Raw genomic sequence first — 17,055 nt, 5'->3', positions numbered from 1 at the left:
CAGAGAAACAGCTTTCTCATTTTTGTGCAACAAAGATCAGAATCTAGTGGCACACCCAGAAAAGTCAAGGTTTCCTTAGGCCTTGACTTTGTCGTATTTGCATTACGCTTCGAAACAGGCAAGTGTGAAATACAAGTTATGGTTCTGAAGACGATGGATCCCAGGAACTCTGACCCATCTTAGAGAGGAGTGGGAGTGGAGAAGGAGCATAAGGGCAAAATAATAATGGATTTCTAAAATTGAGAAGCATAATGAAAATATATGCAAATGCAGTCCCATATGGATGGCCAGGCTGCCATTCTTCTTAAGGACAAAGAGTCGGAGATGCTGGGAGCAGGTAAAGCAGTTGTAACTTGTACTTGTGTAATCATTGCAGAGGCTTACACTTTGGTTAAGCGATCCCATTGCTTTAGAAGTCCGAGATGATGCCTGGCCTAAGAGTTTAGCTGCATATCTCACTGTAGCTATAAATTTCAGTCAAGTTATGTCCTGCAAATTGGGTCTAGTTAAAGACCTCGGGAATGGGGAGAGGGGTGTGGATAGGGATATAGACTCAGGGCTGGGAAGTTAATTGACTTTTTGGATTGAAAATCTGATAACCATTTTCATCCTCTTTGGTTTGAAAAAGTAGGTCCTTAAAATACATTCATTTGGCACAAATGAAAGAAGTAAAACAAAAATCAGGGAGTGTTAAAATTCTTAGACTAAGGACTACCTTAATAAGCTCTAGTAAACAAGGATAGAGACTATTTTGGGTAGAACTGGGAAATTTTTTTGCCTGATCTTTTTCAGAAACCATAACAAGACATCTATATTCTATAGTAGGTACAGATGTTTGCTACAGAGGGTCAAGATTTTGAGATGGTAAGCAAACATTCTTAGCATGGTTGCAGGAATTAACTTTGAGAGCAGTAATATTCCTTGATGAGATCTTGTCATAAAAGGTTAAAACCTCTACTAGGTTTACATCTTAGGGTCAAGAAAATATTCTTTGAAGGTTGCAAAGGCCTGGCTAGATTCAGGAATCACTAGAGTGCTCCACTGAAGGCAAACTCTGTTCCTTTGAAGGTAAAATTTATATCTATGCATACATGTTCCATTTGTAAAACTGGAAAGAATCTTCCATCTATAAACTGTAAATGGCTTATACTTACTATAAATGGACACTTTACTTTTATGGCAGAGGGAAAGTTCTAGAGGTTTGAAGATCCATAGGAGGAAAGAAAATGCAATGTAACTGGCTGACAAATGGCAACTCATTTGGTGATTTTAAAACTAATAATAAAACTAAAAAAAAAATTTAGTTTTGAAATAAAAATTATTCCAAAACTAAAATTTCCTACAGATGCTGTTACTTGAAGATTTACACTTATGTAATAATTTCTTTACACTTACAAAACAAAGACATCCCAAAGTGTATATTGTACCAGTTTAATAATCTTTCAGTTCCTTTTTGTGCTTGCTCCTGTATGTTGTGATAGCTGTTAAAAACAGTTTGGTTCATAGCTAAAACCATCTTTAAAAAGTAGTTTAGGCTACATTCATAGTTCACTGATAAGGTCCAGAAAGGTAAAATAATTTTTTCGAGGTCATGTATGTGCTCATAGTCTGTTATTAACAAAATCAAGACAATAACAACTGCAGGATCTTGTTTTTGTTTTTTGGGTTTTTTTTTTTTTTTTGGTGTTTTTTGGTGTTTTGTTGGTTCTGAGGAGTTTCCTGAGAGGCCTATCCTGGAAAGTAAATAAAATAAGGAGGCAACCAGGTGGTGTTCATGACCCCACACCTGACTTCATCTAAAGCAGGTCCGCTGCGTTAGGCAGAATTATATGTTAGGCTTCTTTCTGAATAACATTTATTTAAAGAAAGACCTCTTCTGCTAAATGAAATTTTTAAATGAGTACACGCTGAACCACACTGCTATACTGGGCATGTGGAAGAGAAGATGTTCAGACATCGATGGGCACTCTGCATATTCCAGAAGGCCAGAGCTATGTCCTACTCAACTTGGAATTTTTCCCAGAATGGAAATTGGTGTCTTAGGACCTTTAGGGTCTGAAGGTTATACCTCTTGTAGTTATACCTCCAGGGGTTTCCTTCTGACCTCACATAGTTTTCTAATTATCTTCTTGTTTTCTTCCACTGACCCATGGGATGCAGTCAGCTTGCGTCTCTAAAGGCCAACCCTGACTTTTTCTTGACATACATAATTTAGAGTTGGTGATATAGTCTCCCAGTCGGGACCCACCCTTTTGTCTCTGCACAAGCCTTGAAATATATGCGAATGAATGAATGAATATTACGTTGAGTATAACTGCAGGGAAAGAGATAAGAGGTAACAAAAATAACACTGATGAAATTTATACGATAGTAGAGTCCCTGATACCTAAGAAAGGAAAATGAGTTCAATCTAGCTTTCCACTGTTCTTCTTAGAAATTTTTACGACTGCTTTTGAGTAAGGGACAGGTGGGGCTAGGTAGGGAGAGATAGGTAGGGGGCTACGGGATTAGGCTCACAAAAATCCCCAAAATGTGGAGGTGTAAGGAAACCAGGGAACAAACCAGACCACCCTGCCTTAGGTGTCAGAGGTGGGGTCTTGTTGTAACAGTCACTTGTGAGCAACAGAGAATTACCAGACCCTAAAAAGGAAGTAAGCCATTAAAGATGTTATCACCAGTCCTTACTCAAACCAAGACATCACAAGAATGATAAGGCCACAAGTTCCCTGGTTAGCTGTCAATAAAAGACCAACCCTAAAATCCCTCAGTGGCATCCTGGCAGGGACCGCTCTCACTCCCGAGAGTTTTTTCTGTAATCTCACTTAATAAAACTCTATCTCTTTACTCTCTCCCCTTTGCGAGATTTATTCTTTGACTCCATGAGACAAGAACCTCGCTCTCCTGCTTCACATTCTCTCCTCTTTTACTATTTTATTCTTGAGAGGCGTCTCATCCTTTCCTACCTATAACGTCTTCGTAATTCTTCCCTGAAGGTATTTTCTTGGTGAATCCTGAAGAATCTTTTCTCCCCTAAAATGGGAGTTCGTCAAGGTGATAGACAATGATCTCTAAGTAATATATGATTTGGGGTTAAGAGGGAATATAAAGTAGCATTGGGAAGTGTGTTCTAAAATTTATATTATAAAAACAACATAGTAATAGAGGTTCTAGGGAGGCACTAAGGTCCTTTCCCTTTCCTTTTTTTTCCCATCACCCCTTCCTTTCTTTCCCTTTATCCTTCCCTCCCTTCCATCCTTCTTAGAATCCTCAAATGTTCACTTTTATTCAAATACAAACTCCAATTTGACTGGGTTTTACAGTGACAATCCCATTTCAAAGAAAACTAAAATGAAATGTCACCATCAATAAATCAACTAAAGGATCAAGAAGATTTATAGCATGAGCACAGAAATCAATTTAGCATAGGGATTAAGAGGTTATTGACTCAGCCAGAACCCAGTCTAGACTCGGGCTCTACCATTATTGTGCACGCCCTTGAGTTAACTAAAGTAAATCACACATCTTCCTTCCCATCTTTTCCTATGAAAAGTGGAGATAACACAATCTCCACGTGTAATTGTAAAGATTAGATGATAATGTGCACATGAAAAGCTTAGATGTGCCTGGAATACAGCGAGTATTCAATAAATATGATAATTAATATAGCATTACAAAATCTTATAATATCTTATACTAGCCATAGCATTGTGAAATGATAAAGCAAAAGACATTCCAATACTCCAGCTAATTAAGCAAATGAGTATTTAAGCAATAATTCATGTACTTCCCGTGTTGTTTACTATTATTTCATTCAAATGACATCTTGTAAAAACCATTTGATCCTCCAGTTGACTTGGATTTTAGAACCAATAGTGAATTGACAGGCTTTGAACTTGGGAAAGCTCAATCGAGTCTTGGGAATTCCACGGGTTGACGTTGATTCCCTGCTCATCAAATGTGTACCTCTACTCTGAAGCTGGCCAGCAATGCAGAATAGGGCAAAGGTACTTCAATTCTTTCATAATCACATGTTTTCACTTTAATCCAATTATAGCTATTAGCCACATGTTTTAAAGATCACAGATCAAAAAAAAAAAAAAGGAACCATCGGGAATTTCTCTATGGTTTATAAAAGGGAAACATTTTTTATGACTTCATTAGTCTAATTTTCTATTATTGGTAAAGAGAAAAAAAATTCCTTTGTTCTTTGCCTTCTTAAGAAAACCAAGTGTGCTGTGAGTCAGGAGATGTGAGTTCTGGCCACCGACCAGCTGTGACCACTGAGTGCCGAGACGAGTCTTGTCTCTAAAATGGACCCTGCACTGATGATCAGTGAGATCCTTTCCAGCTCTAACAGCCTATTATTTCACACCAAGTTACTTTCCCAGATGAACTAGAAGGCTGTAAATGGTATATTCAGAGAAGACAAGAGGGGAGGGAGTGAAAAACAAGGTGTGTGTCCTCAGAAAGCAAAGAAAAAAAATTAATGGATGCTATTCATTAGATGGTTAATGAGCAGAAAGATGAGTGGTGTTTTGAATATTGATTTTCGTGATATGTCAGCTGTTAAAATTAGCTTTATTGTGAATGGACTGCATACAACAGGGCTTTGTAAGTCTTAAGCAAGCATTTGTTGAGCACTGACAGTGTACAGAGTTTATATTTAGCTGCCAGGGAGTTTGATGAAGTTTGGGTGTAACGGAGTCTGTCCTGCAGCAGCTTGCAATCCAGTGGACAGGCAAGAACAATGAAGATTTAAAATAAATTGCTTCGGGGCACCTGGGTGGCTCAGGCGTCTACCTTCGGCTCAGGTCAGGATCCCAGGGTCCTGGGATCGAGCCCCGCATCGGGCTCCCTGCTTAGCGGGAAGCCTGCTTCTCCCTCTCCCACTCCCCCTGCTTGTGTTCCCTCTCTCGCTGTCTCTCTCTCTGTCAAATAAATAAATAAAATCTTTAAAAAAATAAATAAATTAATTAAATAAAATAAATTGCTTCAGAGGTGACAGAGAAGTCATGTCTAAATCAAATCTCATCCAGGTTAAGTTGACTAACTTGGGGTTATGGACTTAAATGGTTTACATGTTCAACACGTGTTTTTGGATTTCCCTTTTAGAGACTCCCCCCACTTAACAATTTAAAAATTCTTACCCAGGGAGTGGCCAACGGCCTGCAGAGCAACATGCCTAAGTTCTATTGTGACTACTGCGACACGTACCTCACCCATGACTCTCCATCTGTGAGAAAGACACACTGCAGTGGTAGGAAACACAAAGAGAATGTGAAAGACTACTATCAGAAAGGGATGGAAGAGCAGGCTCAGAGCCTGATCGACAAAACAACCGCTGCATTTCAACAAGGAAGGATACCTCCTACTCCATTCTCTGCTCCTCCTCCTGCAGGGGCAATGATCCCACCTCCTCCCAGTCTCCCGGGTCCTCCTCGCCCTGGTATGATGCCAGCGCCCCATATGGTGGGCCCTCCCATGATGCCAATGATGGGCCCTCCTCCTCCTGGGATGATGCCAGTGGGACCTGCTCCTGGAATGAGACCACCTATGGGAGGCCACATGCCAATGATGCCTGGGCCCCCAATGATGAGACCTCCTGCCCGTCCCATCATGGTGCCCACTCGGCCAGGAATGACTCGACCAGACAGATAAGAAGAGATAGGAACCTCTTTATGTTCATTTTATATTACTTGTTTACTTTACCAGGAGATCATGGTGTTGTGACTCTGGGTGTTTTCTCACAGCAGGACAAGGAAGACTTGCTCCCCCTTCCTATCTAAGAGAGAATAGTTTTTGCCGGGGAGTAGTAGGACCAAAAAAAAAAAAAAAAAAAAAAAAAAAAAAATTTTATTTTTTATTGTGAAATGTGAAAATAAAATTGTCAACTGTTTTAGTTAAAAAAAAAAAATTCTTACCCAGAAGCAACTTTATTATTTTATAGATGCTCTCTTCCTCTTTTAAAGAGATGTTAAAGTCGTGTGTGATTTTTATTACAGAATATATACCCATTAAAGATACTAAATTAGAAAATACAGAAGAGATTTTTTTTTTATTCTAAAGAAAATAAAGGGTATATAGAATGCAAAGATCATTTTCAAGTGCAAAGCTGTATTTGTTGAATGCTTTTTGTGTTGTGTATTGCGTACTCTCCATACAGTCTCATTTAATCTTTAATAACACATGGTATTATCACCATTCTGTGTGACAGATGAGAGAAATGAGACTCACGGAGGCCCAGCGATTTTCCTGAAATCACCAGGCAAATAAATTAGGGAGGTGTAATAGGCTCCAAATCTCATGTTCTTCCTACTTTCTCATGCTTCTTCTCATTCTTAGTGCTTCTCTGGAATTGTTCACATACAGACAGAAGTCAGGAGGCAGCTGCTTTTACCTCTGCTCGACAGAGAGGATGAAAAATAATCCTATGAGACTCATTGACCAGCCTGGGTTACGAAAAATGTATGTCTATCTTCCCTGTAGGATTTTATAAAAAATCAGATTTGCAATGAATGAATTTTAGATGCAATTTTCCATTCTCCTACCAAGAATGTATAGGTCCTTCCTAGAGATATAAGAAATCTATTGAAATCAAGAAAAACACTATGCCAGAGATTCAAAGGGTCAAAGCATGACTGATTGCCATAAAAGATATCCTATATCTAATATTATCAAGTCTTACTTGAAAACTGCTGATTTCATTTACATAATTCCATGGTCAGGCAAATTATGCATTGTTTCCAATGGAAGTAAATATATTTACAAACACCTAAGAAAAATTTAAAATATGTCTTTGAAGACATTTAATAGGTTTTGAAAAATAAAATCCTGTTCTTATTTTAAAAAAATACTAAAGAAACCATAGGAAGCTTTCTTTCCCTATTGATACCTTTCAAAATATTAACCTAATAAGATTAAACATTTCCTATTATATATTTTTTTAAGATTTTATTTATTTATTTGACAGAGAGAGAGACACAGCGAGAGAGGGAGCACAAGTAGGGGGAGTGGGAGAGGGAGAAGCAGGCTTCCTGCGGAGCAGGGAGCCCGATGTGGGGCTTGATCCCAGGACCCCGGGATCATGACCTGAGCCGAAGGCAGACGCTTAATGACTGAGCCACCCAGGAGCCCCTCCTATTATGTTTTTAAAAGGTTGCTAGAAAATTCATGTCTTGCTTGTATATGCATAAGATGTGCTTACCTAACACAAAAGAAACTATTCACATTTTGATTTTTGGAACCCTTTTGAATTTTGTATTTGGAAGCATGAGAATCTATTATTTATTAAAAATATTTTCAATTGTAAACAAAGTCCTAGGTATGAGTGGTCATCACTACAAGTAGCATAGGATAGAAATGTTAACTTTCCAAGCCACTGAAGAGAGCCATTTCCTTAAAGTCGGTAAATGAGATAGTTATTTCATCAAGAAATGGAAACGGTCTGACTCACTTTCTTCCAAATCAAATAATGTGGTCCAGTGCAAAACTGTTGAAAGAGTTTTGATTCTTTGATTTCTAAATTGGATTTTGAGAGTTTCTTCTTATTCAGACTCTGTCGCGGGCAGGAGCAGAGCCACAGGACCGAGCCTGATAGTGTAATTGGATGAGGCTCTCTACAGAAACAGTGCAGAACACAATTGCCTAGGACTTTATTTCCTCAGTAAAAAATATACCTTGATAAAATAAATAGAAATGTTGAAAAGAGTATATTTAAGTTAGACTTGTACTCTCCTTGAACAACTCTTCCACACCTCTGGCCATAACGTCAACAGTTAAGGTTGTTATAAGGCAGTACACTAAGCCAATTTGAAAAATCGAGTGTCTTTGCAACTTGTGTTTCAAATATTCCTTACCATACAACAAGAAAAAATACATTCTTATGGTACAGTTGAGAGGAGAGAGAGGTACTTTGAAAAATAGAAAAGAAATACCTATTAAGAGCTTTCAGTTGAACCGGAAGAGACTTTTTTTAAACCCAAATATTGTCTAAACCCTCAAGTCATTCTTAAGATGGATCGTTTGGAATAAAATTGATAACATTTCACTGCTTGTCAAAGCTGCCTACATTTTTCAGTGAATCGGGCAGTGTGAGTCATCTACAGTCTCATCTTGACTTTGACCCCTGAAAACCACAAGTTGTGAAACTGTTTAAATCTCTTCTCTTTTAACACTTCTCTAAATAGATGGCATTTAGAATTTCTTAAGGTCTTGTTTTTGTCTCCAAAATCCTAACTCAGATTTTAAGACATTTCTACGGTAAACTCAAAAGAGTTTTAACTTAGTAACTATATGTCCTATCACTGGTTCTTTTGCCAAAATTTGTTTCTCTCCAACTACATCCAATGAGATACAGTAATTATACCCCCCTCCAAAATCCTATCATTTGAATAGTGTTTTCTTGACCTTCCCATTCGATTGTCTCCACAATCCTTCAAGTAAGAGAACAGTTATGAATATCACCCACACTAAACTGTATTAGGCCCCAGGGTGTGATTTATTGGTATGAGGGGATTTTCAAATGTCTTCCTAATTCAGCAGCCATTTTCATCATTTATATCTGAGTTATTTCCTGTTTTTCTTAGTACAGGAATGATTTGGTACTCAGGCCAGTAATCTTGGTGATTTAGTCATGTCATTATTGGAAGTATCCTCAGTTAGAAAAAAATACGCATTTTCCTGAATTGCTGACTGACTTTGTTGGGATTTTGGTGGCAGTGACTTGAGAGTCCTGTTTCTATAATGTATAGGCTGGGTGACCTTATTTCAGTTGACAGTAGAAGAGAAAAAATATATTTTAAAAGTGGGAAAGAAACACTAAGACTTTTCAGTTGAACTGAAGGAGGCTTTTTTCTTCTCACTGTAACTCCTCAAATATTATCTAACCCCTCAAGTCATTCCTCTTCTCTAAGCTTCTGTGTTCTCCTCTGTCCCATGGGAATGACAATGACAGACCTGCACCTCACACAGCATGGGGAGGAAGAAATAACAAGGCAAGCAGGAAGCTTAGCCCAGCCCCTGGCATAACAAGCACTCAATACAAGTTGTGTGTTATTACTTTAACTGGGTATTAATTGTATTTTATATATAACCTATTCTCCCCAGAATAAATCCATCACCAACGAAGACTTTTTAAAAGGAACTCCACAGAATCACAGATCTGTACTTCTGAAACAAATAATGCAACATATTTTAAGAAAAAAGAAAAAGAAGATAGCAGGAGAAGAAGAATGAAGGGGAGTAAGTCAGAGGGGGAGACGAACCATGAGAGATGATGGACTCTGAAAAACAAACTGAGGGTTCTAGAGGGGAGGAGGGTAGGGGGATGGGTTAGCCTGGTGATGGGTATTGAGGAGGGCACATTCTGCATGGAGCAACTGGGTGTTATGAACAAACAATGAATCATGGAACACTACATCAAAAACAAATGATATAATATATGGTGATTAACATAACAATAAAAATTAAAAAAAATAAAGGGAACTCCACAGATGATAGATTATTCAGTGGACCTCTAAATAAAGATTCACTGGAAATAAAACTGTTTACTAAAAGCAAATACGGATCAGATTATCTATCTATCCATCTATCTATCTGATCTGATATACACATATATACATATATGTAAAGTATATATGTACAATTTATGTATATATGTATATATATGTAAAGTATAATATATGTACAATTCTTTAAAGAATTGGTTTTGTTCTAAATAGCAGGAAAAATATTTCCATTACTCTAAGCCACATGTGATTCAAATACACCGATGATGTTTATTGTTCCAAGGAAAAGCTGACCAATATTAGGCTGTAGAATCCTATAATGCTTCTGCTCAGTGTGGGCCTGGGCATCGGGATTATGTGTAAGAGATGCCAGACCTATTCTGGTGGTAGTGGCACTAATCATTGCCCAAACTTGGCAATCATCAGCTCATAGAATTTGGTGCTTTGAGCAAAGGTGTTTTTAGTCCCCTCCCCCCTTTCTTTAAGAGTACCCTTGTCTCTTAAACTAACACACATCCTCAGGCTTAACTAGACAGAAAAGCAAACATGGGCAAAGTAGATGGGCATACAACAGTGAATCTGAGGGTATACCCTGCATTTGATTCCAAAACTAATGCCAAACTCAGTTTGGTCAATAGTAAACATTTCCTCTTAAGCATATAGGGGTCAACAGAAACAACAAGAATTAGGGGTTAACACCCTTCCACAGTGTTAAGTTCTTTCACTAAGGGACCAGGTTCTTTCAGGTGCTCTCTTATTTGGATTTTCGTTTGTCCTGACATCCCTCCAAGAACGATTACAGCACACCACATCACTGTATTCCATTTAGCTCCCAAACCACGGGGAAACTGGCTGCAGCATCAAACAACACTATTAAAAATACCACAGGGGAACCTTGGAGTAGGAATTCCAGGCACAAGCGACAGCCTAGGGACAAAGAGAGGCTGTAAAGACTTTGAGTGATACTGGGATGGAGATTTAGCAGAATTTCAGAGTCTGAAAGAAAACAGTCCGTATAACTTTTATGTTAGGTTCCTAGGGATGGTTCTCTGTGGTTGCATGCAGGTTTGTTAAAAGAGAAGAATCAAACTAATGATGTAGTGTACGGTGACTAACATAACATTAAAAAAAAAAAAAAGACAAGAATAAACTTCCTCTCTCCCTAACTCCCTTAAATTTTTCTTGTCAATAGATCTGTGACCAAGTGTAACTACAACTCACGGTGGCTTGGCAAAGTTGTCCAAAAGGGAGCTTCCCCATTACTGGGCCTTGCAAAGAACAGCAGACTCATTAGTACATATTTTCTCTTTTAACCTGGATATCTTTATTGTGCCATCTAAGCAATTACTTGGAAGTCTTCTGGTGAAATCCTGACTCTAAGGGTTTAAGATGCAAGTGTGGAAATTAACACAGCCCGGGCTACATGAGAGGCCCCAGGCATCCAAATGTGAATGAGTGTTTTGAAAATCTAGCAGACTTAATGGATTAGTCAAGAGTCCCGCCACTTGGGAGGTCCAAATTCAGGGCCTTAGATCTGGGAGGAAGATGTTACAGTTGTGTTGGTGAAGGAAGAGGAGGAAGGGGAGCCAGCACTCATCTTTCAAAGAAAGACACCTTTTCTGGGTGGGAGAACAGCAAGAAGCCGGTGCTGCCTTTCAAGTTCTGCCACAGAGTCATCACTAACTGGGTACGACAATGGAAGAAAAGGCTTTTGGCATAAACTCGCTTATTCTGGTTGATTGGCTTTCATGCTTCTGGATTCTTCTCAGAAGATCCAGTCAGCTAGACATGATTATTTATTTTTGCAGGAGATTCCAGCAGCATGGGCAGACTGGGCTTCTTCTGGTCTGCCCCTCTCATGGAGATTTTCCTTCATATCACATACTTCAGTTTGGAATTTTACACTCTGTACTATGATTATCTGAATAATGTATATCTCCCTTCTCCTGGCTCCCAGATTAGAGGGACTCAGGAAAGGGATAATGCTGCTTTTCGGTCATCTTTGTATCCCAAGAGCCCTGCTTAGGTCTGGCACATGGAGACTCTCAAAAAATTACTTGTTAAAAGAATATTGTCTAAAATGTTAAATAGACCAGATCTGGAGATCTAACCGCAAAGCAAGCAATTCATGGGCTCAGTAGTTAACAATGGCTTATTTCATATGTGCCTAGAATAAAAAATGGTCTAATTTACTTGTAAATCTGTAGGTTCTATTTGACTGTAATTGTCAATAAGACATTGTAAACATGCTAACTGGTATCAGGAGAAGTAAAAAACAAATCCATCTATAGGTGCTCTGAAGTCAAGTCGGAGTTTGAAAAGTTATGGTAAGCCATGTGCAGGCGGGGACGATGAACACGCAGAGCACGAAGAGCAGAAGAAGTGGGCCCAGAACAAGAAAACACCAGATAGGCAAACAAACAAACAGATGGCAGAGTCTCAAGAAAGATACCCAATGTCCTACCAGCAAAAGATGAAGTTGTAGCTCTCTAGAGATGATGATTCCTCAAAACTGTTACACCCTAATCCTTGTAAGAATGACATTTATTTCGATCTAGTTATTTCTGATAACTAAGCCAATGTGATGGGAATGCTACTATATGCTGATGCGGGACCTTTGTGAAGTACTGTGTGAAGGCACCCACTCTTTGCCAATAGCCTGGAAATCTGGAGTTCTTTCCTGGAACTCTTAAGAGTGGTTCCAGGAAAAGTTACCTAATAGCCTTGATTCAAGGAAATGAAACTCTTCTGTCTTGTACTGGCTGTTTGAAAATATGGTCACTCAAGCAAGATATAAATTTTTTCAAAGTACTACATCATGGTGTACCCCTTAACATTTACTGCAATTGTACATAGGAATTCTCCTTGTCTCGGGTCTCAGAGTCCTAGAGTTGGTTTCTATTTGCTGCCTGGTGCTCACTTCCTGGTAGTGATCATAGCCAAGATGGATTTTCTTTTTTGAGTCACTAGAGACCATCTGGAGTTCAACAGAAACCCAACTTGGGAGATCTCCGGCAGCAATGAAATTCCCTTTTATCATCACTTTAGAATCACGAACGGCACTCCTTGTGTATGGGAACAGAGTGGCACAGGCTCTTCTTGAACATAACCTTGCTTTGTCTTGCGCTTCAAACCACACCCCACTCCCAGCTCACACACAGATGCTGGGAAAGCAGCAGTCAAGAATGGCAGAGGAGCAGGGTCTCGGGCTGGGAGATGCTGCCATGAGAAAGGAGGAGGTGTCATGAGGGGAGAAGGGGACGGGTTCTGGGAGCTTGGAATTAACAGGGTATAGAGGATAAGGAAAGCACCATTAGATTAGATACAGGAGATCATAGAGAAATAAGGGAAGGAGGCAGAGAAGAGAGTAGGAAAAAACGAGGCAGAGGATATAATGAAAGAAGTGTGGGAGACTGCAGTGGAGAACACGAGAATAGAGAGAATAGCGAAGAAACAAAAACGAACGGCAAGGACATGAGAGCGAAGGGATAGAGGGTTGTGTTCTGGGTGTAGAATCTGAACTGTAACTGCCAGGGTTGGAATCCCAGCCATACAACTTTTTGGAATAATGACTATGGGAAATAATGACTATGAGCCTCAACTTGCTCTTCTGTAAAAGGTGTAATAATTCTACCTTACAAAGTTGTGAGAATCCAGTGTGATCACGTGTGTTGTCTCAGCACAGGGCTTGGCACAGAGTTGGTGTTACCGTGAGTGGAGTTAAAAGAGACGGGAACAGAAGGGCAACGGAAAGCACAAGATGGAGAAAGTCAGAAGGAGAGAGATTCAGACAGAAGAATGAAAAAGAAAGAAGTGAATTTCTCATAATGATTTTAACCTTTCTTTTCCCATATTATAATCCAAGTTTCTATGCCCACTCTATTATTTCTACCTGTTTTCATGACACTTGGGAAAAACGGGTACCTGTTGAATATATTTTTTAAAGATTTTATTTATTTATTTGACAGAGAGAGACACACAGCGAGAGAGGGAACACAAGCAGGGGGAGTGGGAGAGGGAGAAGCAGGCTTCCTACAGAGCAGGGAGCCCGATGCGGGGCTCGATCCCAGGACCCCGGGATCATGACCTGAGCCGAAGGCAGACGCTTAACGACTGAGCCACCCAGGTGCCCCAGGTCCATGTTGAATATGAATACCTTTTTAAATGTATTTTTGTATTAAACTAACCTGCAATAGGTTGTATTTCTTTTAAGAGTTGAAATTATTCCTCAGAAATGAGTAAGATCAAGGTTACATGATGCTAAACCAGTCATCCAAAAAACCCACTTATTTTCCCTTCCTCCTTACTGTATTGACTAGCCGTTTGATGGAACTAAATGAACTGAATGGTTATTTTGAAATGTGCAAACCCAGCTGTAGCCTGTAGGGAGAATAGAGCACCTAGTGTTCTTGGTGGTGTATTTCCAAGTTTCTCTCCACAACACGAACCACTTCCTTTTACTTGAAGTCATTTTGCTTTTCTCATTAGTCTCATGGTCCAGGGCTAGTGTTGAGTACTGAGGCAGCTCTAAGCCCAAGACCATAAAACAACACAATGGAATTGGCCCAAAGCATAAAAGGAAGGCACTATGGAGTTGTTCTCACCCTCTCGAGGAAAGGAAGAAGAAAAGTGGAGCCGTAGGTAAAGTATGAAGAAGATATCAAAGAGATCTATTCTTACATTAGGGAGGAGAAATGAAGCCACAGCCCAAATCAGAAGGAAAAAACTCTTTACACTCATCACACAGAAGCTCCAAAGTGCACCTGGCACAGAGCTGAGTACTTGTCAATCACGGACATGCCTCCCTGGTATTTCCACAAAGCTGGGTAAATGGTGGGCTCCCGGACCTGCCGGGGGCAGTGAGGTGAGAGGTTTACCTTCACTGACCGTGAGTGAGCCTACTCTTAAATGCCATTCAGAATAAGCCAAAAGGAGTTTTATCTTTTTCATATAAACATGCCCTTTTGGAGGACCATGGGACTTATTTAAAATATTGGCCAGTGAACAATAGGCCAGTACTGGCACCGCTTCGCACATTTTCCTCATTCCGATTCAGGGGTATGACAATACGGAAGTCATCCATCCTTTCCTTCTTTCGAGTTATTCTCTTCTGTCAAAGGGGTTAAGAGGCAGTTTTATTCCACTTTCCTTCTTGTGCAGGAGAAACAGTTTTCAACGTTGGTGTCTACTGCCCTCTGTTTGGCTTCCAGATTCTACTTAATAGACATTTTGAGACGTTCCGAGAAGAGATACATAAGGACCTCTTGACCCCAGGACTATTGGACACACAAGTCAAACAAGATGGTATTCTAGCACTAGACGCTGCATGAAAACACAACAAAAGAACTGACATAGTAATGGACAGGCTGTATGGGAATAAAGAGGCATAAACTACAATTTTTAGAACAATTTTACTAGAGGGGCGCCTGGGTGGCTCAGTTGGTTAAACGTCCAACTCTTGGATTTCAGCTCAGATCCTGATCCCAGGGTCGTGAGATCGAGCCCTCCCCATGCTTGGTGGGGAATCTGCTTGAGATTCTCTCCCTCTCCCTTGGCCCGTCCCCTCGCTCTCTCTCTCAAATAAATAAAGTTTTAAAAAAAATTTCATTAGAGTTAAGCTGGAGGTAGGTATGCACGTTATGGAAACACAGAGAAGGTCCTGACCCAGCCTGGGGAAGACGACAGGGCTTGGACTCAGGTGTCACCTTACCCAAAGAACGAGGTGAAGTGAGCCAGGCAATTAAGAGAGTAAAGTGAGTTCTAGATGAAGAGAAGAGAAGGAGCAAACATAGAGAGCTGTGAAACATGTTATCTATGGGTGGGAGAAATTTGCTGCTGGAAGAGTCAGGTGGGTCTTGGGTACCCACTGCCAAGGAGATAAGATTTTATCTGGTGCCTGATGGGAGGTACAGAAGGGTTTTAAGCAGGGCAATGCCATTTTCAGACTAATTTTTCAACTATATCAATGTGGTTGCACTGCAGAAGGCAGAGCTAAGGGGAATACACCAAAGATACACTATTTAAGAAAGTGGTTCTCAAATTTTTTGATATATACTAAGATATACATTTTCCTGGTGAAATAGCTGTGAGTATTTGTGTGTATGTTAACAATATCATAAAACAATATTTACCCTAGATACTATAATTTTTTTTTTTATAAAATGCCAAATGCAACTGACGGTTTCAAAATACTATTTCAGGGACTCCTGCAGTAATCTGGGGAGAGCTGATGAGTACCTGAACTGGAGAAGGATCAGTGGGGTGGAGAGGAGAGCACAGATTTGACAAATATTTAGAAAGTAAAATAAAAAGATAGTTATTTATTTGATGGAGAGGTATATGATGTCCAAGTTTCAGTCTAGGATAATCGGAGCGGGAGACGAACCATGAGAGACGATGGACTCTGAGAAACAAACTGAGGGTTCTAGAGGGGAGGGGGGTGGGGGGATGGGTTAGCCTGGTGATGGGTATTAAAGAGGGCACGTTCTGCATGGAGCACTGGGTGTTATGCACAAACAATGAATCATGGAACACTGCACCAAAAACTAATGATGTAATGTATGGTGATTAACATAACAATAAAAAAATTTAAAAAATAATAATAAAAAAAAAGAGAAAGGATATTCGGAGCAGCAAGAAAAGAAGAGAGTAGAATCATTCGGGAGAGAATGGTTCCTAATAAATTTGTGTTGAATAAAGGCTTAGCAAGTAATTGAATAAGGGGAGGGTTTCAGAGGAAGGTCTCTCAGAATCAGAGCAGAGAAGGCGAAAAGGAGCTCCCTGGACACTGTGGTGAGGGCGGTGGGAGCACAGGTGTATGAGAAAGTCCACCTACCATGGCTTGGGTGGTGCCTGGGAGGTGAGAAGGGGGAGCAGCTTGGCCAAGAAGGGAAAAAGGAATGAGCTAAGGGATCAACAAGGGGTCTGTCACTGGGCTTTGCTATTGTTTTGTCTTGTTTTTGAAGACTGAGAGACATGGGGGCACCTGGGTGGCTCATTCAATAAGCATCTGCCTTCGGCTCAGGTCATGACCCCAGGGCCCTGGGATGGAGCCCCGCATCGGGATCCCTGCTCTGCGGGAAGCCTGCTTCTCCCTCTCCTACCCACCCCTGCTTGTGTTCCCTCTCTCGCTCTCTCTCTCTCTCTGTCGAATAAATAAATAAAATCTTTAAAAAAAAAAAAAAGACTGAGAGAAATGACTAGGGAAAGAGGCAGAAGAAAAAGAGAGATTGCAGATGTGAGAAAAAGAAAGGAAAAAGTGGGAGCAAGGTCCTGGAGGTACTGAGAAGAAAGGGCCCAGGGCACAGAGGCAGAGGTTGCCTTAGAGCCAGGAAAGGGAAGGGACACATCACCTGCTGAGACCAGAAGGGAGAAAAGGATGGGTATGGGTGTCACTAAGAGGACGCAGACCTGAGGAAGTTCATATCCTTATAGTGACTTTCTTCATTAGGCAGCAAGTAAAGGCATTTGCTGCAAAGTGGTGAGCAGCTGCGGGGTCAGGAGGCTTGACAAGGGGAAGGAAGGTTAGAATAAGCACCAAGGGAAGTAA

General features: G+C 40.2%; 2 protein-coding genes across 14 annotated transcripts in view; one reads left to right on the top strand and one right to left on the bottom strand.

Moving 5' to 3' along the window:
- Window positions 1–17,055, bottom strand: part of PDE4D (phosphodiesterase 4D) — a 1,488,864-nt gene that overhangs the window by 158,442 nt on the left and 1,313,367 nt on the right. The window lies entirely within an intron of this gene.
- On the top strand, window positions 5,110–5,786 carry LOC112839419 (U1 small nuclear ribonucleoprotein C-like). Its single transcript, XM_073905445.1, has one exon. The coding sequence runs from the start codon at window positions 5,179–5,181 to the stop codon at window positions 5,656–5,658; it is 480 nt and encodes a 159-aa protein (XP_073761546.1). The 5' UTR covers window positions 5,110–5,178; the 3' UTR covers window positions 5,659–5,786.

The sequence above is a fragment of the Callorhinus ursinus genome, unplaced genomic scaffold (genome assembly GCF_003265705.2).
Source record: "Callorhinus ursinus isolate GAN/ISIS: 27379988/994484 unplaced genomic scaffold, GSC_fseal_2.0 scaffold23, whole genome shotgun sequence".
Lineage (NCBI taxonomy): Eukaryota > Metazoa > Chordata > Mammalia > Carnivora > Otariidae > Callorhinus > Callorhinus ursinus.
Note: the sequence above shows the minus strand (reverse complement) of the source record. Positions and strands in the feature narration are given on the sequence as shown.

Coding starts and splice junctions, on each gene's coding strand:
- LOC112839419 (XM_073905445.1), top strand. CDS start 5,179: ATGCCTAAGTTCTATTGTGACTACTGCGACACGTACCTCACCCATGAC.